Genomic DNA, 27,099 nt, shown 5'->3' with positions numbered 1-27,099 from the left:
TTTTTTTTTTTTTTTTTTTACATTTTTAATCCTCAGAAACCAGATTATCAAATAGTTTTATCTCGGTCAAATATTGTCTTATCCTAACTAATCATGAATCTCATTGGAAAGCTTATTTATTCAGCTTTTGGATGTCGTATAAGGCCCCGTTTACACTAGTACGTTTTAGAATGAAAACGATCCGCGTCCACACTAGCGTTTAACCCAGCGTTTCTGAACAACTCTCCATCCACATTACACCGCTGGAAACGCACATCACGGGACCACACACACACACTCTCTGGCATGCACTGCAGCGTGCTGTGAGCACATACCCACATGAGAGCTGTGCACGTTGGACTGTTCATCAAGGATCTACCACTAGATTTAATCTCACTATATGCTAAACGTGATATTTAATTCATCTTGTTGTCTATATCTAACAACATTTTCCCTGACTTTGGTCTTTTGAATCTATTACTTGTTCTCAGGTAACGTGTTCTGAATGAGCGTAAAGATAAGTTAGGATATATTCATTAATGTAACCGCGAACACTGATTCTGCACATCTGACTGATTGCTTGCCTTTATTTTCTCTATTGTATAAACTTACTGTACGTTGTACTTTTTTAATGGTCATTATTGGTTATTAAAACTGATATTCAATGAAGAGAGGGTATGTTTTGTATTTTCAATGAAAATGAAAGGAGGCAGTAATGTTATTGGCTCCGTTTTGTTATAATTATGGATGAAGATGACGGTCATATTATTCAGCTACATGACGCCTCAACATTTTGATGTCTGTTAAGTTGCTAATATCAAAATGAAATAAGATCCTCACATCATGTTTTCATTTTATTGTTAAGATAGTGAAACAACATAGCCAGAGTGATGTGAATGACTTCATAAAGTACACACTCGGGAGTTTGTTTTCCATATCAAACGTGCGAAGTCTGAACTTACAAGGAGAGGATGCAGGACTGAACTGTGTGTAGGCTACTTAATATTGAGGAAAAAGCCCCAATCAAATAAGCGAATGTCTGCAGCCCCGCCTCCGTTTTCAGATGTCTCCGTTTTCCCCATTCACACTGACACGGAGCAGCAGCCTTTTAGAATGAAAACGGCCTCTCCAGCGTTTTCAAAACCCTCTGTTTTCGGAGCTCTAAAACTCCGGCGTAGTGTGGACGGATGGCGTAACCGTAGCTAAACTTAAGCGTTTTAAAACGAAAACGCATTAGTGTAAACGGGGCCTAAATCTCATTTTCCTCAAATTTACCCTTATTTTGTCTCTTACCTAGTTTTGTGGTTTATTAAGTGTAGGCTTCAAAAGTACACGTGTTTAAGCGTAGATACAGTGTGTGTGTGTGTGACTATATAGTACGTGCAGCATTCAAAGAATAGACATCAAGTTTTACAAACACGTATAAACAATCCTTTTAAAAACATTATAATGTTCAAATTTATTTGCAATATATTAGTAACATGGTATTGCTGTTGCTGTTCATTGCTTTTTTTTTTTCTCCAAAGTGGTTTCAAACACTTTTTTTCTCCTTAAGTGTCCTCTAAAGTGGCCCCTTTTTCTCCCCGGTGTGTAGGGCATTAGGATGCTCCCTTCAGATTGGAATCTGCCTCCAGATTCATGGCAGTAGAGTAAGGTTTACTTAATCAAGCTCTTCCAGCAGAATGTCATTGTCATATCCTGCATTTTCCACTGGCCTTGTCAACAATGGATACGCAGAGTTTATTAACATTCAAGTGATGGCTCACTGATTTAGGATTTGGCCAGTGCTGAATAGATGCTTAAAATCTTGAAGGAGCTTGTGGATAGAGCTTGATGCCAGAAGGTCAGTGATTGCTTAATGACGGATGTAATAGATGATATGCATCATTATGCATATGTTATTGTCTGTGAAAACAAGTTGGACAGACACTGTCTAATGGGTACATGATGATGAGTACAGGTACAATGCGTGTGAAAATGAGCCATTGTCCACCATAAAATCTCATCAGTGAGTCATTTGTTTGGGCTTGCTTTTTAATGTCTATTATTTACTAAATCCTATTAATAATAGTTATGTTTATTACTATCCCTTTTCAATTATTAAAGTCTGTCTGAGTAGATGAGGGCTTGTGCATAATAATACCCAGCATCTGTACGTGATGCAGCAAACCATTCTTCACTGGCCTAATGGCTTAGGCAATAATTACAGGGCTGAATTAAACTACCGGGAGGGAATAGAGTGTGATTTGCCCTCCCATCGGGGCCTTTGTGTGCTGCTTTTCAGCCAGAAGAGGATGTTTCTGTTTCTCAGAGCGATGCTTTACACACACACACATACTTGAATGCAATTAGGCACAGATTACTAGGCAGCCCGTCAGTGGCGTCTACACAAAGAGCTGCCAGCGTTTATTGTTTCCTGTTTTGCAAACATGCTATTTTATAAATGAACTTTTTAAAGTGAAAACTGTCATTTGCAAAATGCAGGAGCAAGAGGAGGAGTATCTCTGAGGACTGGCCTTTATTTATGAGATTGTAATTTGTGCTCAACACTGGCCAGGTTTCTTATTTATAAATAAAGCCTGTCCAAAACAAATATGTAATATATTAATGGACCACTATTAGATTTGAATAAGGTATGTATTCACCGTGGAATTATTATAATTTGCTTTTGTGATGTCACAACGTTCATTCATTTTTTACCAAGGTCTTGTATTGATGGTAGGAGAGTTGGACCACTTTGTAAAGTCTTTTTCAGCTCATCTTAAAAATAGAGTTCAGGTCTGGACTCTGTTGTGGCCAATCCATGTGTAAAAGAATCTCATGCTCCCTTAACCATCCTTTGAATCCCTTTAACCTCTTGAATTCCCCTCACATTGTGAGCATAGAAATCACTATAAAGCATAACTGTGAGTTCTACTGTTGTTTATTTACGATTTGATTTCACTAGACGCTTATGTGATTTTTTTTTTTCCCGACCACATTTCTTTCTCACAGATGATGGTTCCCCACTATCCTTCCAGTTTTTAATAATGTGTTGGACAGTACCCTGTTTAAGCAGTTTCTGCAATCTCCTTAGATATTTTCTTTGCTTGATACATGCTAATACTTGGATATTGTCCTTGACCACAGGGTGTGTCTTTCAATATGATTGTTAAAAAAATTTGAAATTATACTCACTGCATTAGTTATGGTTAAATTAATAACTTGTTACCAGCAGAAACATAATCATCCATACAGTATTTATCTAATGGAAGGCTCTTAGCTATTTGCTTGGTTAAATCCAACTGGAGACTATAAATATACACTCACTGGCCACTTTATTAGGTACACCTGTCCAACTGCTCGTTAACACAAATTTCTAATCAGCCAATAACATGGCAGCTAAATAACGGCTCAATGCTTTTAGGCATGTAGACATCGTCAAGAAGATCTGCTGTAGTTCAAACTGAGCATCAGAATAGGGAAGAAAGGGGATTTAAGTGACTTTGAACATAGCATGGTTGTTGGTGCCAGACTGGCTCATCTGAGTATTTCAGAAACTGCTGATCTACTGGGATTTTCACGCATAACCATCTCTAGGGTTTACAGACCGGTTTCTTGAACATGACAATGAGTTCCCTGTACTCAAATGGCCTCCATTGTCACCAGACTCAATCCAACAGGTCACCTTTGGGATGTGGTGATTGTGGTAAACAGGACATTCGCATCATGGATGTGCAGCTGACAAATCTGCAGCAACTGTGTGATGCTACCTTGTCAATATGGACCAAAATCTCAGAATAATATATTCAGTACCTTGTTGAATCTATGCCATGTAGGATTAAGGCAGTTCTGATGGCAAAAGGGGTTCAACCCAGTACAAGTTAGGTGTACCTAATAAAGTGGCCGATGAGTGCATATACATTTTTTTTTTTTTTTGTGGCAAATAAAGAATTAGCAATTGGAGGACTGGTAGATGAATAGCCAGGGAGAAATAAAAGACACAGAGCTTGTGAAAAAGGGAAACTGAGACTGTGTGATTATTTATCATGTGCTCGAGCACAAGATGGCAGGAAGGTGGGTCGTGAAGAATGGGATATGACATCAAGCCTGCAAAGGAACATCCTTCTCCAGGCAAAGCAGATCAGACATATCATCCGCTACCAGCGTCCTAGCAATGACTCAGGCAAGCCTAACAAAGACAGTATACAGCTAGAAAAGAGAGAGAGTGTGTCAGCTCGAGAGTCTGCTGGAGACAGAGAAACAGATGAAGGCTGGAGGAGGAAGAGGATTGCAAACAAGAAATGGAGAGTGAGTGGAATTTGTAAGACTGCCACTGTTGTTCATGCACACATTTTAAACTGTGTAGCTCTGCTTCAAACGTTACTAAGCTGTCTACACACTCAGTATTTTAAGGTGTTTTTGGCCCTCTCCCAAGGCTGTTCCAAAAGGTAAGCAACTTAATTATACTGCCGGCTAACACAGCTTGTTTTGGCCAGATTCTAAGGCAGCGTAATATGTATCCATCACAGAGGAAGTAATCCTACAATGCATAATGCATAAAAAGAGACACAGTAAGCAAATAAATATAATACTGAGGACAAATTCAAGGAAGTTATAAATACATGACTATGCTAGAGAAATATGATCATATTAAAATAGAAAAAAAAATCACAATATTGTTGAGTATGATTTCTTTTTTTATTAAGATACCATAGACTAGAAAATGCCAAAGTGCCTATAGAAAAGCACAAGATATTCTCTGTTCATTTTAACCAATCAGAAAATAGATTGTGATTTCTCTGATTTGTTGATTTCACATTAGGGGTTCTATTTTAAAGATCTAGGCACAAAGTCTAAAGTGCATGCCGCGAAAGCAATAAGGGAGTGTCTGAATCCTCTTTTGCTATTTTAAGGACGGAAAAATACGCTCTGTGGCGCATGGTCTAACAGGGTTGTGCTTATTCTCTTAATGACTTATGGGTGTGTTTTGAGCATAGCGTGCATTAAAGCAATCAGAGACTCATCTCCCATTCCCTTTAAGAGTCAGTTGTGTCATGTCATGGCATGTCTGCTATTTAAATGGCGGACTTTGTAAGTGGAAAAACTGAATGCTTTACTAGCCAGAAAACAGTTAAACAGACCATCTGCAGCGCGAGGATAAAGAAGGAGCCTCCTCCAATCAGCCTTTACTTTCTCTTTCTCTTTCGTGGATAAGGAAACAGTGTTGTACACTCCACTGTAGACATCCATTAGCCTACATATGTAATTTAGTTTAAGCGCAAAGATTTGTTTCAAAACTATTTCTAAATGCAGTTCTAATTACCAGCAAACGAATAAATGTACAGAAAAAACAAAGTGTGGTCAATTATATCCAAACACACGTGATATGCCCCATATGGTCGAAAACCTGACAGGGGGACAAATGCAAGCTTGTTTTTAATAAAAACAAATATAAATATTTTTATAATAAAAAATAATACTGCTAATAATAACATTATACAAAAGCAAGTTGCCGTGAATAAACTGAAAAAAGCCCCCCGAGATGAAGAAGGCATGGAGGCAGTGGTTTTTATATTTATGTAGAAAGTAATAATGTTTGTAATATTTTAATCCTTTAATTCTTCTTAATTTGTAAAGATATCTGCATATTTCTGTACATCCTGCATGTTGCTATGTGTAAGCGAGGCGCATAACACACCTCTTTTCTAGACCGGAACACCCATGAGTCTACAAAGTGGCGTAAATGGATTTGCTATTTAAACAACGTGATGAAAAACTGGAAAATTAGGGTTGCGCTGGTCTGAAAATAGCAACACGTCACGGCAAACACATCTTGTGCCTTATTGCACCGGGTGCATAATAGGGCTCTAGATCTGGACTGGTCATCATACGCAATTCTGACATTGTCATTAGCATCACAGCAGAACAAGTTTACACAAAAATGGTCTGTTTTTTCCACTGACAAATATAACTGTGAGAAACAAACTCGCAACAACATTTTGTTTGATGGACGTAAATAGAAAGCTTGACCATGAACGAAGAGAGTGTGGAACTCAGCACTGAATAAAACAATAAACAAAAAAAGTGGTAATAAGCACATCTGTTTAACCACTGCTTTCAGTATATAAGCAGACATGTCTCTGATTGACTACATTGTTCAGTGCTGCAAAATCACATTGTCAATGGAAACCTCTGATGCTTGTTTTAAAAAGCCAAAGATGCTATTATTACAGGTTTAGCTGAGGGTACTGATGGGATTATTCAGGCTTCTTACTCGAAAGGGAGTAAGAAATTTTCCGTGGACTTGGTTATTCAACCACTTTTGTAATACATTTGACATGTTCAATTGTGAGAAAAAAAAACATTAATTGCATTTTAGTTAGTATTTTTGCTTATTAGAGTACTTGAATGTTAGCTTATTAGCATGCTAATTTTGAACTCTAAATCTTAGTCACTCTAAATCAATTAAACTCATTTCCAAGTCAGGTCTTCTGAGTAGAGCTCAGTTTTTGCTGTAAGTTGTTTATATGTAGCATGCTCCACACTAGTCATTCCTGAGACCTTGATGACAGGATGCTGCCTTAGAAGACAGCTCCCTCCCTATGTAGGCAGTAGGCAGCAAGACAGCTTGTTATGAAATTCTTTGGATTGGAGCTGTGTTTTTTGTGTTTGTGTGTGTGTATTTGTGTGTGTGTGTGTTCGGTCACAGCATTAAAATCTGACAGATGCGTCCCTAGAATCTGTAGCAGACTGTTCAAACAATGTGGTTGGTTTTTGTCTTGTCCCCCTGAAACTCGGTGTGTATTTCAGTCCTTGGTGAAATGGCTGTCAGACGATGTAGATGATAAAAACGCATTCTCACTGGAAAAACATTCACGCAGCACTGTGTATTTTCACGAAAACAGTTTACATCAGCCATGTGATTTTTAGCCTGTAGGCATCTCTCTTTTACTGATTTGACATCAATATAATGCTTCTGCCCGATTTAATCTGCTGCTTAGTATTCACTGAACAATTTGTACCTTGTGTTGTTTTGCTAAAGATTTGAATTAACATGTCATTATCATACAATGAGGGCATAACACTAGAGCTTGCATCATGTTAAGTGCTTTGGCTGTGTGTTCTGCATGCCATCTCCTGCTCCCTTCATTCCCGAAGCATGGCACGAGCCGCCATTTGGGTCTGTCGGAAAGTTAAATGAGCCAGAGCTTAAGGTGAACCCCAAAAACTGCCTCTTTTTTTTTTTTTTTTTTTCCAGGATGTTACAGAATTATAGATTACATTAAACTGGGTTTTATTGTCCATAGAAGATTTTAGAAGATCTGAAAATTCTGAAAAGGTATCATCTTACCTGAAATTTAGCCTTAATGAGTGATGTTTGTAATACTGAAATGTGTATATACAGTTGAAGTCAGAATTATTATTGATTTATTTATTTTTTCTCTTTTATATATTTCCCAAATGATGTTTAACACAGCAAGGAAATTTTCACAGTATGTCTGATAATATTTTTTCTTCTGGAGAAAGTCTTATTTGTTTCATTTCAGCTAAAATAAAAGCAGTTTTTATTTTTTTAATTCATTTTAAGGTCAAAATTATTAGCCCCTTTAAGATAATTTTTATTTCGATAGTCTACAGAACAAACCATTGTAATGCAATAACTTACCTAATAACCCTAACCTGCCTAGTTAACCTAATTAACCTAGTTAAGCCTTTAAATGTCACTTTAAGCTGTATAGAAGTGTCTTGAAAAATATTTAGTCAAATATTATGTACTGTTATCATGGCAAAGATAAAAAAAATCAGTTATTAGAAATGAGTTATTAAAACTATCATGTTTAGAAATGTGTTTAAAAATCTTCTCTCCGTTAAACAGAAAATGAGGGAAAAAATAAACAGGGGGGCTAATAACTCAGGGGGGCTAATAATTCTGACTTCAACTGTATGTTACCGGCAATGTGTGAAATCCCGGTATTCTATAGAATGCCTAGGAGATGTATAGAATAGCTGATTGTATTATGTAAAGTATGAAATTTCAGTTTTTGTAAAGATTTTGTGTACTTTTCCTAGGTACTCTTTACAATTCCTAGGCAGAATAATATTTTTTTAGTAACTGGTTTTGGTTTTAAAACACGCAGTTTATAGCAGCATTGACTCTTACTTGAGATCGTTAATTGTAGAACCGTCGTTGCAAGTCAACATGGTGTGATTCCTGCCCTGGCACTACACACCCTTCCGACATGGCCACACAACAATCCATAGGGAAAGTTACAGGAGAGCGTCTGTGGAACCTCAGCTGGATAATATTCACTGGCGTCATGAGAAAAATTATGACAATGTTGTCTGGCATGTGGTGGTGGAACCTCTGCCTACTGGCAATATGCTGTCTTAAAATATTGTTCAACACTCGTGTGCTTCGATCGGCATCATCTGACAATGAACCGAGCGCCACCGCCAACATCAGTGGTGGGAAAAATGGCAGAGGTAAGCCAGTTACATACTTTACTGCACGGCAACTCTGCATTCTATAGAATGCCTTGGCAATGTAGCAATATTTCATACTTTGACATTCGATTTTAGGCATTCTAAACTGTATATTTTCTTGGTATTCTGTAGAATGCCAAATTTCACACATTGCCGTTAACATATATATTTCAGAGAGATTTTAGCTGCTGTCTGGGCTTTAACTGACACTACACCTTTCTTTCTTCATGTGTTCAATTCTTTTTCCCGTTGTCATGTCATTTTATTACATGTCATTTAATTTATAAACTAATTAGTTTTGTTTGCATATATGGATTTCTTGGGTTGTTACCAAAATTAAGTAAACCCTTAGAAATATGTATATCAGTAAAAAACCACTGGTCACCAATTTTGTAATGTGCTTTAATTTAAAATAAAATGTGTGTATATATATATATATATATATATATTACTTTCTATGGGCTGCACGGTGGTAGAACGTTCGCCTCACTGCAAGAAGGTCGCTGGTTCGAGCCTCGGCTGGGTCAGTTGGGGTTTCTGTGTGAAGTTCTCCCCAGTGTTGGCGTGGGTTTCCTCCAGGTGCTCCGGTTTCCCCCACAAGTCCAAAGACATGTGCTATAGGTGAATTGGGTAAGCTAAATTGTCCATAATGTATGTGTGTCAATGAGTGTGTATGGATGTTTCCCAGTGATGGGTTGCAGCTGGAAGCGCATCTGCTGCGTAAAACATATGCTGGATAAGTTGGCGGTTCATTCTGCTGTGGCGACCCCAGAATAATAAAGGGACAAAGCCGAAAAGAAAATGAAGAAATGAATGAATCAATTACTTTCTATTTTATTTATTTTCTGAAGCATGGTGACTAGCCATGTTTCCATCCTAAAATGTCTTTTAAAATTTTGTAAAAAAAAAATGTAAATGCCAAATGTGAATTAGGCGCATTTCCGTCAAATTGTTAGAGCGCTGTACCTCAGTATTGGTAACATTTTTTTTTCTGTTTTTACTTTCTTTCTTTCTTTCTTTCTTTCTTTCTTTCTTTCTTTCTTTCTTTCTTTCTCTAACACACTCTTTTGAAAGAAGCGAAGGATGCTTTCATGGATTTTGACCACAGTTGTGCTTTTGAAGGTAGTATAATATGGCTGCCTACTTTTTCAAACAGCCTTAACATCCACAGAGCACCTCTGATGTTTAAAAATGCTGTCTAGCTGTCTGGGTAGGCAGCTTTGTAGGTTTTGGATCTGAGCTGAATGTAGCATCTCCTGTAACCTAGATGTTTGTGTCTCTTTTTTTTATTTCCTCTCTCTTCTTCTTCAAAGTCTATTAATGAATAGGTTAGCTAGCGTGGTCAGATGTTTGGTAGGTTGTGCTATTGGACTGATGGCTTTTTTGAAGTGCTGGTGTGTGATCGTCTCCTCTTCTGTGTGCTTCAGCTGCTCTGTGTATAAAATCCTACAGAAGAGCTTTTTTCCTCATCTCCTCCTTCCCCTTCAATACTCATTCAATCATCTACCGTAGGCATATCCAACTAGTATTGTTTAAAGAAGATGCAGGGCTAATTTGATACTTTATCTGACCTGTAGATCTGTACAAATTCAATAATGCAGTTCAATTTCCTCTTACTCGCAGATTTATCTCTCCCAATCAGTTTAGCTGCTACTGTTTTTTGTTTTGTTTTTTGCTCCATGATAGATTGATCAAGGTTTTAGTAAATTCAACCTGTCAGGTTTTTTTATTAATCGACCACAGGAAAATATGAGATTAAGGATATCTTTGTCATCTTTTCTGGCACCGGATTCTAATGCCAGTATGTGCTCCATCACCGGATATAAACATGGATTGTTGCAATAACATTCGTCCATTTTCTCTACAATGTATTTATTTAACAGTTCTTCACTAGATAGTCACTCGAAAGGTTTCACAGCTGCTGAAAATGTATTCTTGGCAAGCTTTGGGGCTCAAATAAACATTCCCCTTCACCCTGAGGCGCATCGAGTTTAAAACCCACAGGAAATAATGGAAAGTATCCATACTGACACAAATCAGTCCTGGTAAAGATAGATTTATTTATTGTTAAATTCTACATTCTCAGAATTCGCTTTATTTCGATTAAACATTCTGTTGACCATGACTATACTGTATCAATGTTATTAGAGTATCAGACTCTCAGGTTACATACAGAAATAGTTCACCCTTAAGATGAACATTTGCTGTTTATTTAACCACAGAGCATCCAAGATATGTTAAAAGACATTAAAGATCTTTGGCTGAAACTAATGGAGCTAATAATATGCCAAAACAATCTGAATTCGAATTGTGTCAATTTGAATTATTGACAATGTGTTCTGAATTCATAGGCTGCAGATGGATATCTGAAATGACATTAAATAACACTAAAATAACATTTATTTTTTTACCTATTTCCAGACACCCCCCCCCCCCTCCAAAAAAAAAAAAAAACACCCTCGTAATTTGCACTCTGTACTTCATCCATATCTATGAATCAAGCAGCGGCGAGTGATTCTTCCCTGTTCTTCTCATCTACTCTTACCTGTTGAACATCCCTGAACTATTTTCTGCTGAATCTGAATTTCATGATGTGAATTTCTGGTTTTGACTTTTAGAATATTGAATTTGATGTTCGGAATTTCTTCATCCTGAAAACCTGAAACTCTATTTTTACCAACTGGAAATCTGCAGTCTGTGAATTCAGAACACAAAAAAATCTAAAGTTTGAAAATACGTTTATAAAAATTCAGTTGTCTTACATTTCAGATGTTCAATATTCAAGTTATGAAATTCAAATTCAAATTAAGAAATTCTAATTCAAATTAAGAAATTCAAAACAAATTTTAAAGGCATATAAAAATTCAGATTTATTAAATTACAATTGTCAATAATTCAAATTAACACGATTTAAATTCAGATTGTTTTGGCATATTATTAGCTCCATAAAACCGTGGTTCTCAGTGATTAGAAAGTAAGTCAGTCTATATTTTTAGATTCAACATATACAGCAAAAATAAATGAATAACAACAAACTGACAACACATTGAGGTCTCATTAAGTGAGATGATAGGTCTATGCAAGAAACTAAACATTATTTACAACTTTATTTCCATTATTCATTCATTCATTCATTTTCTTTCGGCTTAGTCCTTTTATTAATCTGGGGTCGCCACATCGGAATGAACCACCAACTCATCCAGAAAGTATTTTATGCAGCAGATGCCCTTATCAGCTGCAACCCATCACTGGGAAACATCCATACACACTCATTCACATTCATACACTACGGACAATTTAGCTCACCCAATTCACCGGTACCACATGTCTTTGGATTGTGGGGCAAACTGTGGAATACCTGGAGGAAACCCACGCGAACACGGGGAGAACGTGCAAACTCCACACAGAAACGCCAACTGACCCAGCCGAGGCTCGAACCAGTGACCTTCTTGCTGTGAGGTGAACATGCTACCCACTGCGCCACCATGCAGCCCTTTATTAGCTTTTATTATCTTATTAATCCACAGCCTCTGCTGCAAATTATTTAAAAAATGTCTCATTATACAGTAAGACGCTCATGCTCCAGGCTGGTCAATTCGGGTCATCTTTATTTTTATACCATTTTATACAAGTAGATAACTCTGAATATTGTTAATGATAATGTTGCAATTATACTACAAGGTTGTCCTGGTATTTTCTTAAAACAACATCTAAACATTGCCTTTAGGTGTTAATATAGTATAAATGAATAATTGACTTTCCTCCATTGACTATTAGAGTATAAAGGACACTAGAGGTGTAACAGTTATTTCTTAAAGGGGTGGTCCACTTCGATATCATATTTTAAACTTTAGTTGATGTGTGATGTAGCTGTGTGAACTTAAACAACGTCTCTGAATGTAATAAGCTCAAAGTCCAATGCAAAGGGAGACATTGGCTTTTACAGATTTAGCTTAGCACAGCCTACATCCAGACAGCCTACATCCAAAGAAAGCTAAAATGCTGTCCAAACGCTGGTATTTCCATAGAGCTTGTTTTGTTTCTGTATTTGGGGCTTCCAAAGGACACGACACAAAGACAGAAGTGCTTACAGTTTAATTTTAATTATGTTCCAGAGAAATATTAATATATATAGCTAGCATTTTACAAAGAACAGCTTTCAGAATCTCTCCCAGTTCAGTGCTGGATTCGGCTAAAAAATCCTCAAAGAATGAGCAGCTCCAACCATAATAGAAGAAGCTGTGGATTAAGCGATAACCTGTAGGTATTTTTGTTTCTTAAAATTGATCAATTACATGCACAATTTCTAGTGTTAATGGTATGTTGTAGCAAGGACGTAAACAAGGATGTAAAGAACGGGTAATGCTGTTTGGCACGTTAACAATATAGCTACAAATTCATATTTATCCGTCAAACCGCTGTAAACCCCTACTGTCTTCACCAGCGCTGCAGTGTCTCTCTATGCGGACGCTTTCCCTGCCTTCTACATCTCAAATAACGAACCCACAAAAGATATATGAATGTTTACTTACACATGCTCATTCCGAATATACTGTATGTGAAAGACAGTTGTCAGGTTTGATTTTAGAGAGCAGGCGTGAGGTTCAGCTGTGTCCTCTGTGTCATTTTCAGTCTGATTCAGGCTCAAACTGATACGGCTAACAGCTACTCTGACTGACAGTGTTTACAAGGCGCAAAAGCGCGTGCTTGTAGGGGTGTGACGATTTTCCTGATGACATACAGCCGATCCGCAAATCACAGCACATGATGTTAGCTGACCAATCAGAGCCAGTTTTCAAATCAGAGTCGTTTTCATGTTAGCTGAATAACTGTATTTAATCAAAGTAAGATATATGAAAAAAAATGTGATGCTTTACAAATGAAGCATGAGTACACACTGCTTTGCATCTTAAAAACACCACCAAGCCTTAAAAATACACTCTGGACCACCCCTTTAATAAATGTTTAGTTTTTAAAAAATGTTTTTTTTTAACTGATTTGGTTATATGAATCACAGAGGATCACGTTTTCACCTAAAAAACTTGATGTTGGTTGACGTTTTGTTGGTTGAAGGATAGAGTGAAGGAAGTGGATGAATAGAGAGGGAAAGGCTCTGTTAGGAAGGGTGTTTTGAAGACTGACACTCCACATAATACAACCTATTAATGGCAAATAGAAAGTGAAAAGATCTCCTTGGGTGAGCGGTGACAGGCTGGTCTGGGATGTCACAGTAGGACTTGGCCAGACAGAGCAAAGAGGAAAGAACGTGAAGACACTTTTAGGAATGAACCAGAGCATTTTAAGAGCTGGTCAAAGGCACTCAATCTATAAAGAATTATTTCCAGAGGAAATCAAATATTCGACAGGCATGACCATTCCGTTTCAGTGGCCTGTGGAGGGATGAGGGGTTCAGAAAAGAAAGGTGCTTTGTTGGTGCATCCTATTCCCTGCAGACTTGCCTACTTTGTCTCTCCATGGGCAGCCTGTATGAGCACAGATGCTGTGATGTTGACTGTAAGCCATTACCACCTTCCTTTTGCTGCTGTCTGTTGGCATTCAAAGTTCCTGCCACTTTGTGGATTCAACTCACAAGCAATCACATAAAGAGTAAGAGTGAAGCTCTCTCCAAAGGTAGACTGTCATTCAGGTCTGCCTGCAGTTGAATGGCCATGACTCATTTTTTGCCTCCGGAGACACCTCAGGGGAGAAACCACTCTTTATTCTCTTCATCTACATTCACACATTCAAGCATACACAATTCTCCTCATAAACTAAGAAGAGTAGTCAAATATCTTCAGCTCGTTGTATCAAAATGTGTATTCTTGACGACTGCTAAAGTTTGAGAAACATCTTTCTTAATTTATTTATTTTTTTTATGGGGATTGGGGGTCATTTTTTGTTTTCAGTCAGTGCTTTGGTTACATCCATTAACATAGTAATGTATTACTAAATTTTATATTTTTTATTTATTTTAATTTAATATTATTATTTTATTATTATTTATTTTAATATGTAATCTTTGATTTTTTTATTACAATTTATATAGTCATTCATATAATCCTTATTCAGTTGTTTGTTATTTAAAGATTATAATACTTGAATAATAGTATTATTTTTTTGTAATTTTTATACTTTTTGTTTTTAGGATTTAGTTTTTTATTCCAATTAGCTAAAGCTTTTTTTGTTGTTTGTTTGTTTGTTTGTTTGTTTGTTTGTCGTTAACACTGATTTCAGGGTACATACCACTCAACACTTACACACCCATATTGATTGAAAGGGGAAGAAAAACCTATTTGTGTCTTGTGTAAGAATATTTTGATGATAAAACATATTTTATTAGAATGTGTATTTTAAAATAATATTAGAGAACATTTTTATTCAGGAAATATTTAAAGTGAAATGTTTAAAAAGGTGTCTTCTGGAGTAATTTTAGAATATTTATCATTAATCAAACTAAAAGATTGTCTATGATTCCTTTTAGTGTTGTTGTTGTTGTTATTTTTTATGTTTTTTTGTACAAAGAAAGTTTATTAAGAAACTGATAAGATTGCATGTTATACATTGTATATTTAGGCTCATTCCTAATTCTATTTTTTACCCTACCCCTTCCCCTTGGCCCTTGAAACAGAGTGTGAAGTGGAGGGACTTCAGATTTTACCTCTAAAAATGGGACAGCACTACAACACCTGCACATGTCATTATATGTCATTGTGATCTCTTGCTTCATATTAGATCGACGAGTTATTCCAGTTGTATTTGGTATTTATCTTCAGGAAATCACTGAAGGCAGTGATTATCGTGATATCGTGTTATCATAATGATATAATGCGGCATAACATCACTGTACTGTGCATTTACACCGTGGCCATATTCATCTAAACAAACAAAAACAAATTTAACGTTATACCAGACACGGTAAAAAGGTCATTCCCAGCCAATAGACCTTTCTGACAGTATTCAAGTGTCATCGAGTGACAGATTTATTACATAGAGTTATTATGGATTATATATAGCAAAATGTATCTTTCTTTATTGTTTTTTTTTTAAAAGCATGACAGTAAAACACGAACGCGGTTATGAATATATTAAAGCAGGTGCTTATCTGCTGTAAAACTTCGTAATAATGACAAAAAATACTCATTTGTGCAGTTCCTTACTTCCGTGTGCAGCCATGCTGCCATTGTAGATGGTGTATTCTGGGAAATTTGTGTACCCCTTGGTTTCGAGTGTGGTCCTGAAAAATCTGTTTCAAGGCCTATCTAGACCTACCTCTTAGCCCTACGCCATCAAGCTAAAAAGAATTTCACGTGAACGCGCAAAACGAGGGATAGTGGTAAGGGGGAGGGCTAAAGCCACCTTTCCACTGCACCAGCAAATTACAAGCGACAGACCGGAAGTCCTTCATTTCCTATGGAGATTAGTCCGGGAGCTGCGTGGAGTTCCGATCATCTCCGTATACGGAAAATTCGGATCCAATTTGAGCTGTGGATCCATTAAAATATTTGAACTCCTGCAACTAGAGCGTATGCTTCCGGCCGACCGGATGTGATGTATTCCAGTGTTGTCCAAGTAGATCCATGCACACAAGATTAGAAATAGTAGTTTTTCATTATTTTTTTAATCAGAAAAACAGTTTATATTAAAAAACATTTGTATTCATAAATGAGTAATAAAAATATCATATTTTTTTATGTTGTCTTTACATTCCCTCCAAAATTTTTCTAGTATTCATTCATTCATTCAGTCATTCGTTCATTTAACCATGGTGAACGGACAGAGAAGGATGGTTCTTGCTTTTGCACTCCTTTATTTCAGACACAGAGAGAATCTAGCTTCTCTCGCATAATGCACGACAAAACTGAAAATTCTGGGCAACTGCCACAAGGGGGCGTATTCCGACAGTCGTGTGCAGTGGAAAGGCGGCTTTAGCGGTAGAATTGGGATTGGGACTTAGTATAGGTTTTGCCATGAATATAGCCAATGCTGCTAATATGACATTAAAACATAATAAATAAATAATAAACTCTGATTTCAGCCATTTATGTAGCAGTTGAGAAGATGGTGACAAATCATAAGTTCCAAAAGTTCTGTGTCTAACTGCTCTGAAAGTGTTTTTTTTTATTGACCTACTAAAAGAGTATTATTGCAAAAGCAAGACTGTGTCTCTGAATCATGATCCTTTCCCGAGCTTTTTCCACTGGGATTGCAAACTGCATTCACATAATAAAGCACCAGGGGTGATGTATGGATGTTTGAAAAGCGCTTATTTTATGTGTACAGTGGCTTTGCCATTTATATGTAGGACAGCTCATTCAGTGTATTCAACATTACAGTACGTTTCAAAGTAGAGAACGTTGAATGCCGACATGAATGAGTGATATTTGCGGAGCCCTATATTTTATCTCCTGCTGTTTTAATCTCTCTCTCTAAAGGAGAAACGTTTTTTAGTAACTAATCCTACATCACAGCTTTAAATGTGCGGTTTTGTAACTACTACTCCCAGCCAAATCCAGCCTGGAAGAATTGCGCAATAAGGGGAATGTGGACTTGCAGACTCCTGAATATCAAACCGTTGTCACATGAATTTTGCGGAAGTGTTTAACAAAAACATCAGTCATATGTGGAAAACAATCTCCATTTATTTATCAATGTAACAGTTATTTTCCCACTTAATAAAAGCTGATTTAATAAGGCGATTTTTGTGTTTATTGGTTTGTTTGAGCTTTATCTAAACTACCTGGCAATCATCTCTCCGCTATATGAAGCATTGACTTTTTTCGATGTTGAATTAGTTTTGAATGAGAGATAAGGAATTGCTGATATTGTCAGAGTAAAAGAATGCAGCTCTATATCCGAGCGATTTATAACTTTCCACTTAGCTCTGTGTACAAAAGCATAATACCGAAGTGAACACATGCATTAGCTAATTCATACACACACTCACTCTCTAAGGCTTGCACAGGAACGCACTCAAAGGGAATTTTAAAGCAGTGGGGAGGAGAAGGACTTAAAATAGCCTTAAATGGTAATTGTGGTGGTGAATGTGTGGAAACTGCAAAATAGAAAGAAAAAACTCCAGCAAGGACAGTTGTTTCGCTCAAACCATCAGTCAGACAGAAATAAAAATGTATAGTGAGCAGCCCACATCCTGAAGGGCCACTCTTCCCTCTGGAAATTATAGGTGTTAGGTGCACATTTAGAAAGTGCAGTTGAGCCAGGCAGAGGCTGAGCTTTTCTAATGCAGTCACACACACACCAGAAAACACACATTGCTCTTTTTCTGCACACAAGCTTCATTTCTGATGTGTTACTGAGTTACAACGTGTTGCTGCCTTTGTAGGAATATCATTGCTCGGGCTTCTTTGAACTTTTCTAGACTTCTGTAAATCTTGACGTGGCAGTGAAAAAGAAGGCGGCTTTCTGAAACGCCACACATCCGTCATGGTCACTCTTAGAGTAATGCTGGCCCGGGCTACGGTGAGAGTTCATGTGCGCTCTATGACTAGTATTACGCCACTGCTGAGCATGACGGATGTGTGGAGTTTGCACTCTTGAAGGTTTCAACTGAATGCTTTTTCTCAGGAAGTCAAATGCTGCAACTTTCTGTCCATATTAATTGAAATATAAGAATTAGTTAACCCTGAAATGTACAATTCTGTCATCATTTTTCTCACAGTTGTCATGTCAAACTTGGCTCTTATTTAAAAATGATTAAGTTTGAATTTCAGAAAATACCAAAAAAATAAATAAAAATACTGTGGAACTCTGCAGTGTTTTCTTATCGCCATACAGTGAATCTCACTGGAGTCCAGTGTTGATTTGAACTCGTTTGATCATCACTCGTTTTTTGGAAGGACAAAAAGGGAGAAGCATTTAAATTGTGTGTGTGTGTGTGAGTGTGAGTGTGTGTGTGTGTGTGTGTGTGTGTGTGTGTGTGTGTGTGTGTGTGTGTGTGTGTGTGTGTGTGTGTGTGTGTGTGTGTGTGTGTGTGTGTGTGTGTGTGTGTGTGTGTGTGTGTGTGTGTGTGTTAAACAGATTAAATTAACTCATAGCAGTTTGAAACAATGGGAGGCAATCATAAAAGTTTCATTTTTTGGATTAGAATTTTGTATGTAGAGCTGAAATGTGTATATAAAAAGCACTTGTTGATAGTGACACTGATGGCTGTGAAGTGAACTGCAGTGTACACTTGCTTGTTCTAGCATTTGTGCAATGTGTACACAAATGTTCGCAAGTAGTTTGTGGAAGTATTAATAGGTTGCTTCAACTCAAAATTTAGGTCAAATATGGACAAGACCAACAATTGGAAATAAAATGAATAAACTCCACAACAGTTTTTCGCCATATTTGAACCAAATTTGATATGAAACTTCCCAGCAGAGTCTCCGGTCACACTTTATTTTGATGGTCGTTTGTTGTATTTAAGTTACTATGCATCTACATGCCAACTAATTCTCATTAGATTATAAGTAGACGGTTAGGGTTAGTGTAAGTTGACATGTACTTGCAAGTTTCTTATAGTCATTTAAATGTCTGTTGAAGGAGCAGTATCAACAGTTATTAAGCAGACAGTCTACTAATACTCAAATGGACCATCAAAATAAAGTGTTACCGAGTCTTCAAATGTAATTCACTCATCCTGAATGCACTAAAAATGCTGGGTTGTTTCAACCCAATTTTGAGTTAAATATGGACACACAACATCGTGTTGTTTTTTTTCAATGAAATTTATATTACACTTTTTAAAACTCAATGTTTGGGTTTGTCTATAATTCATCCAATACTCAGTTAAAACAACTCAGCATTTTTAGAGCGTATACTATCTTAGGACATGGACAGGTTATTAACACTTTTTTGGTAGATATTTTAATGTTGCAACACAGGCTGATTGTGGATATGTACCCCTGTCTACGTTTCTGGAGAGCGTGAATTATATAGCCAGAGGTACGTATGGCTGTATTTCGTCTTTAAATGAATGCTGTGGGGCGGTGTAACGCCACTGATGGCTTCTGTGACTTTTAGTGCTACAAGCTGACTGCATAACTCCATATGAATGGCTTTTCCGGTTTCCCCAGCAGATGAACTTGTGACGTGAAGCGGAGTTGACCATGATGACGAGGTTCGAGTCCGGCAAAGAACGGTTTCAGAAACTGAAAATAAATAAATAAATACATAAATAAACAACAGGCTGAAAACATGGTAAAATCACATGGCTGTGACAGCTTTTCTTTCTTTAGATTGCTTTTGAAAACACTATCGGTAGGGTTTAGGGATGGGGTGGGTTGGTCAGTGAGTCAATCAGTCGACTGCAAGCTGGTCTGGTCGGCTAAAATGTATATTGCGCCCTCTGGTGCGTTTATGCGAGAAGAGGACACGCTAAAGAAATTTGAGATCATCAAAAAGCATATACAGCAGCCTCTGGTGTGTTTGCAAAAACAAAAACTTTGAGAAGACGTACCTCCGGTTATGTATTTTGCTGTTCCCTGAAATGTAGACCTGGGTAGATATTCGCAATGCGCCTGCAGTTTGTTTATTTATTACTATAAACCATTGTGGTATTGTTTTGAGCTTGTTTTTTTCCAAAAACAACTGGAATACAAGAAAGTAGATGTTCTAATTCTTGGTTCATGTTTGTTAAAAATCTAAATTATTACTAGATCTTTTTATGCAATACAGAGAGCCATATTATATTTTTAGGGCTACATATAATTTTTTTTAGTAATATAATTTATGTGTTTACTACTGACCTGTCCTCACAATGTCAAATAGCTCAGGTCTTACCAACCTTGCAAGGACATTTGGTCTTCACAAAGCATATTAAACAAGAGCACTCACACACTAACCCACACACTAACATATACACACACACACACACACACACAGACAGAACAGTCACTTTCTAGCTGCAGCAGCACAGTGATTCACAGGCCCACCGGCGTCATTTAACATTTAGACTGGAGGAAGCTAATTATCCACTCCCTGCTATCACTGCTACCGTCTCCAAACTAACTGGGTATCCTCAAAATTTCTTTGTTTTTTGCGTTAGAGCCAACTGACCCTGAATCAGTGAAGGGGAGCTTCTTCTTTTGGATTTCAGACCTCAATTCATGTTTAATAAAGACTTCCTGATTACGCTGACTGATATCAGGGCTGCTGCTATCAAGAAGCCAAGCGTCCATCAGACTATTGGATTTTTTTAGGCAGCTTGTCTTTCGAGCTGCTCAATATATCTGTGAAAGTGGAGTGTCTTTGATTTTCTGTCTCTATTTCTTTGGGGTGATAATCACGCATTGTCCTACCCTGTTATTTTGTCCACTTTTCATTTCGCCAGGTGCATCACAACACCGACAGGAGGAAACACAATCAATGTTTACCGCTCCCGAGCTAATCTGTGTGTTTGTGTCTGTGCCGGACTGTGTTTAGAGGTGTTTTGTGTGTATTTGTGCAGGTTTCGAGTTACTGTATCAGCCGGAGGTGGTTCGACTCTACCTGTCCCTGCTGACTGAGAGCCAGAACTACAACACGCTAGAAGCAGCAGCCGGTGCTCTGCAGAACCTCAGCGCTGGACAGTGGACAGTAAGTGTGTTCTCATAACAGTCCTGCACATATCCCAATTAAATCAGAAATCGATTCTTGATCCAATTCCATATCAGGGTTAGTTTTTATGACATTTATTTGCTCTGATTCTCAATGGTGTTTTCTTCATCTTAAGCAGAGGGTACTTTATGATAAAATATAAAACCTAAATACCTAATTATGTAATGAATTTTACAACAGCATAATTCATATTTTTTGACCTCAACTACAGGTCACTAAAATGTCATTAAATATTAATGATGCTCCTAAAAATCATTTGACAGAGTAATGACACTTTTAATCAGACATTTTAATATATTTCGATCCACTGAAATATAGTTTGATCCACTGAAAAAGGGATCAGAAAAATATTTATTTTAATGGCCTCATAATAATCATGTTTATGACAGATTTATGACAAGTTATGTTGTCTTAATAATGTCAAGGTAATAATTGACAATAAAGACAATAAAGACAGATAAGGACTGGTTGATAAGGACATATAAAGACTGGCTTTGATGTATTTGTTGTTGAATTGTAATAATAAATCATTTAAAATGTTATAACTGAGCAAATGACACTTAATAACAGTTTTCATAAGAATGTATGAAATTTCATTCTTATTCATGACATGTCATGAATTTAAAGGCATACAGTCGTATGAACACTCCCTTCAAGAAAAGTGTTTCCAAATGATTTTTTATTTTTTATTTTACTGACCATCAAACAAGTGATATTTCAGTGTTCAAGTAATTATTTTAATGCTTTCATTTTCACATTTTAGTCGTTTTTTTTTTGTCAGTTTTGACTTTTATTAGTTTTATTAAATATTTATACACTGTGAAACCCAAAAAGTTAAGGTAGCTCAAACCATTTGAGAAACATATTGCAACAAACCATTTAAGTTCAAAAACTTATCCTAACGAGTACTGTGAACTTAATCCATTTGAGTTAATGAAGTAATTTGAGCACAGTAAAACCCAATAAATGAAGAGATCTCAAACTAACTGAGTACTGTAAAACCAAATAAGTTAAGGCAACTCAAACCGTTTGAGGAAACTGATTGCAACAAACCGTTTTTAAAAGTTAAAAAACTAATCTATATGAGTACTGTGAACTTACTCCATTTAAGCTGAAGTAATGAGGTATTTGATTAACTTATTACACTGAAAAAAATTATTCAAAGATGATTCCTTGGATTTACTCAATTTTTTTACGTTAAGTGGTTGTAAACAATTTATTTGGGCTGAATTTAAACAACCAAATTAAGTTGAGCAGTATTAAATTTAATTTGTTTGTTTAAATTCAACACAAATAAATTGTTTTGCATGCAACACTTTTTTCTATTTACCTTCAACACTGAGTTTAAAACTCTTTTCAAATGAGTAGAATTAACTTTCAGTAAATTTTGAGTTAACTACACTTATTTCATTTGATAAAGTTGACTGTTGAGTTTAACAGTGTATAAATTTGTTTTATTAACTAATATAGCAATATAAATTAAATATATAAATTGTAATGTAAAGTGATTTTTTTTTGTGAATATTAAATGTATAATTAATTTAAATGTGTTTCTGATTTATTACCGTTGTACTAAAATCTTAAATGGTCCAGATTTGGGCAAAAGCAATTTCTTTCCAAGCATTGTTAATTCATTATTCTTTCAAATTACTAATCAAAACAACAAATGAAGTTAAATAACCAGTCAGGAAAACTCAAGACAAAACATCACAAATCAAAACAAGCTTTTCAACACCCACTGGACTCTACATGGCCTTCTGGAGGACAAATCCATAACCCTTCGTTTGAATTGTTTTGTTTCTGTCTGCTTACAGTGAAGTGCGCCTTGAACACATTCCTAATCAATACTTAATTATGAGCATGACACGTCTAGACCACAGTGTGTCACGTGTGGAGCTTTTTCCTCTCAGAAAACAAGAGGAAATGCCCCTAATAAACATGCACCTGCTGCATGAGTAAATCCCATTAAAGCACACTGCCCCGACCCGCTTCCCTCTCCATGTCAGACCTGAAGGGCAGCCATGCAGAAGCTCACAGCGTCTCTGTGTGGTTTCAGTGCTTCAGAACGGCTTCGTCTCTACTCCTGCCGACACACGACCTGTCCTGTCATGTCTGTGGTCTAGAAGAGGATTTGAGAGCCTATATTTATTCATAAAGTATCTCCCTTGTTTTTTACTAATGTGTTTCTAGGCTCACTACCATCTCCTAGTGGCCATGATGTGGTATTGCTACCACTTAATTACTATCTCAGGGACACATATTGAGAAATCCGCACGTTAAAGGAATAGTTCACCCAAACATACAAATTCTGTCTTCATTTACAATGTAGCCATTGACCTCCATGGTTTTCATATGTTAATGGGTACCATTCATGACATCTACACATATCAATATCTGATTGACATAGAGAACATTTTTAAAGATAAACTTTTGAAAACAAGGACAAGTTATAAGGGGGAAGGCAACATGTTTTGATGCAACCGGTCATTAACCCAGTTAAAATCTACTCTCTGTTAAATTCATTCTTCTTTTTCCCTCATAAGAACCCTTGTGGGTATTTAATAACATATTTATGTGTATGTAAACAACATTTACTATTTAAATTTAATGCAAAGAAGTATCTGCAATTTTTACCCAGTGTATAAAAATAGCTTATTTTTAATTTCCTATTGGTGTTATGATTGTAAAGTTTATATTAGTTTTATTAGAATATTTCTTTAAAATGGACAACTTTAAAAATATATTCAATCTTTGTAGACCATTACTATTGATATGTGTACTAGTTATAAATATTTTTTTCCTGACAGTAGCACTTAATATACTTAATATAATATAATTAATATAAATTTTTACCAGTGCTTCAAATGCTGGATTAAGGAAAAGCTTAATATTAAATTGTGATTTCTAGTACACATTAAACCTGGATACAGTATTTGCCACCAAAAAATGTTTACACTTCATGAAGCTGTTGTTTTCCATCATTAATAATGAACTATTAGAATGTTACACATAATAAAGTCAGGGCTGGACTGGGGCAAAAAATCGGCCCTGGCATTTTGGGCCAGAGCGGCCCACTAAATTCAATCAAAATGCTATCTATCTATGCACGTCCAATATTTTTATCAACTCATATTCTATAAAACACAAAAGCCATATACATGAAATAAATAAATAAATACAAACTTTAATCTTAATTTAATTTCTGTATACTGTCCATAAAGATATTTGTTGAGTTTTAAAAAATACACTATTCATTCATTTATTTTTCTTCGCATAAGTCCCTTATTTATCAGGGGTTGCCACAGTGGAATGAACTGCCAACTATTCCAGCATGTTTTATGCAGCAGATGCCTTTCCAGCCACAACCCAATATTGGAAATCACCCATACACACTCATTCACACACACTCATACACTACAGCCAATTTAGCTTATTCAATACACTATTCACTCAGCCTATATTCAATAATAAACATAACAAAAACTGCCTGCTAATGCATGGGTAAATCCTCAAAGGGAACAGTGTTACATTTTAACCTCTTTCACCTCATCCTGCTAGCTGTTTCACTATCTAAACAATGAAAACATAATATAAGTCAAATTTGTTTCATTTTGATATTATGATTAACAGACACCAAACAGCCTCGTGTAGCTGCATATTTTTATGAGCATCATCTTCACTACATATTGCATACTCACTGCATATTTATAACAAAACAGGGCTTAAATATAACTGTCTCCTTTCATTTCCATTGAAAAGAATGAACTTTACCCTGTCTCTTTTGCAGAATATCAGTTTTAATAACCAATAATGGCCATTATAACAGTATAACGTACATTAAATTTAAACGATAAAGGTAAGCAATCAGTCAATGTGCAGAATCAGTGTATGTGGTTACATAAATTAATATATTAGCTTATCTTTGCACTCAGCCAAAACAGTTAACTGAGAACAAGTGATTCAAAAGACAGAATAATTGTTAGATAGAGACAACAAGATAAATTCAATATCACGTTTAACAACTATAGTGAGATGAGATCATCCAGCAGATGAACTGTCTGACATGCACTATACTCTCACCTGGGGTTTATGCTCACCCGCTGAACTAGTGGCTGCAGCTCTGGGCAAAGAGTGTGTGGTCACGTGATTTGCGTTTTTATCCGTGTACTAGAATGAACAGAGAACTTTTCAGAATCGCTAAATGAAACGCCGGTGTATTTCCCGCGATTTCTCTGCGCCTCCCTTGCGTTTCTTCTCTCTATACACACAGACGACGCACGCTCACACGGAGTCCAAAATAGGAGTTTGTGATTGGGCCAGCCCAATGTCAATACCGAAAAGAGCCAATGGGCTGCAGAGTATCACATGGGCCGGCCCGGTCTGTCTGTCCGGGAAAAAAAGCATCTACTTTCAGAGAGTCACAGATCACAGCAGCGTCAATCAATAAGGCAGAAAAAACGATAGGCTGCTAAGCCTTTTATGGGCCGATCAAATCATAAGACGATGATCAGCCTGGCCCAAAAAGTACGTCGGCCCACCGGGAAAGTGCCCGGTCTGCCAGATGGCCAGTCCGCCCCTGAATACAGTTGATTAAAATTATTATAAACAACCATAGATTGAAACTACAACATCACGTATGGTACAAACACATTTTGTAAAGCAATCATAGAACACTTTTAAATAATGCACAAGTATTAAACACTTCTGTATGTGGTTTCCTTATCCGGCTACACTTTACAATTGAATTATTTTTTATTAGTAATTAAATCCTATACTTTTAGCATAAAATTTTGATATTTTAATGTAGAAAACATCCATAAACAGTTAAGTTTATCAAAGAAATATAAACATACACTCTCAGATATTAAAGGTACTCGAGCAGTCACTGGGGTGGTACCTTTTCAAAAGGTACAAATTTGTACCTTACAGGTCCATATTAATACCTCAAGGGTACATATAAGTACCTAAAAAGTACAAAAGTGTTCCTTTAAAAATTTGTAGGTACTAATATATACTTTTGAGGTACCAATATGGACCCTTTGAGTACAAACATGTATCTTTTGAAAACGACAGCTTGCTTTCAATATATTTGAAGTGAATTATTTAATTTATATTTTTAAAAAATGTGGTCAGATATTTCTTAACATATAGACATGGTATAGATGCATTTTTTTTTATATATATTTGTTATATATTAATCTTATATTTTTAATTTATAACTATGGGGGAGCTCTGAAATCTTAATCCAGGCCTGGCTGTTGTTGTTCTAGTTGCGTTATGGTGCTATACTTTTCCATTTAATTACTATCTGTGGAACACTGGTTAAGAAATAGAGGTTTTAAAGAAGTAGAGGGATGAAATGTTTTGTGAATCAAGAGAGTCAAGTCAGGGACACAAGTCTAACAGGTACAAATGAGTATTTGCTAGATTGCTTTTTCCTAGAAAAAAGGAGCCTTTTCTTTAACAGGCACATTTCTGAAAGATTTGCTGTTGACCTGATTTATTGAAATGATTGCAGTGGAGCACATGTCTGAATGACTGGCTTTATATAGTCTGTTCCTCTCGTTTGTGCAGTGGTCAAACTATATCCGGGCGACGGTGCGTAAGGAAAAGGGGTTGCCGATCCTGGTGGAGCTCTTGCGTTCAGACTCGGACAAGGTGGTGCGAGCAGTGGCCATCGCTCTGAGGAACCTGTCCATCGACCGCCGCAACAAAGACCTCATAGGCAAGATGCTCGAACATACTCAAATGTGTTTCTTTCTTTCTTTATTTTTTAAGTTGTGTGTATAAGGAAATTAGTAGAACGTTTGGGGAAAAAAAGTGAAATGCTTGCCTGGCTGGGGCTGAAATGTTTGAGATCACATGACTGCCTTAAAGAGAGTTCACACAAAAATGAAAATGTCGTCATCATTTGCTCACCCTTTACTTGTTCCAAAGGTGTTTGGGGTTTTTTTTCTGTTGAGAAACGACAAAGATATTTTGAAGAATGTTAAAATCCGGGAGTCATTGGCTTTTTATATTATTTGTTTCTCCTAATATGGATGTCAATGACTAATG

General features: G+C 36.5%; 1 protein-coding gene across 5 annotated transcripts in view; it reads left to right on the top strand.

The window, feature by feature from the left end:
- The window catches only part of arvcfb (ARVCF delta catenin family member b), a 430,881-nt gene that overhangs the window by 381,588 nt on the left and 22,194 nt on the right, over positions 1 to 27,099 (top strand). For all 5 annotated transcript variants that reach the window (XM_056457809.1, XM_056457811.1, XM_056457810.1 and 2 more), the window contains 2 exons: positions 20,894 to 21,021; positions 26,617 to 26,767. In XM_056457809.1, coding sequence (XP_056313784.1) covers positions 20,894 to 21,021; positions 26,617 to 26,767 — 279 coding nt within the window. The remainder of the gene's footprint in view (positions 1 to 20,893; positions 21,022 to 26,616; positions 26,768 to 27,099) is intronic.

Source organism: Danio aesculapii, chromosome 5, assembly GCF_903798145.1.
Source record: "Danio aesculapii chromosome 5, fDanAes4.1, whole genome shotgun sequence".
NCBI lineage: Eukaryota > Metazoa > Chordata > Actinopteri > Cypriniformes > Danionidae > Danio > Danio aesculapii.
This window is presented reverse-complemented; position numbering and strand designations above follow the sequence as displayed.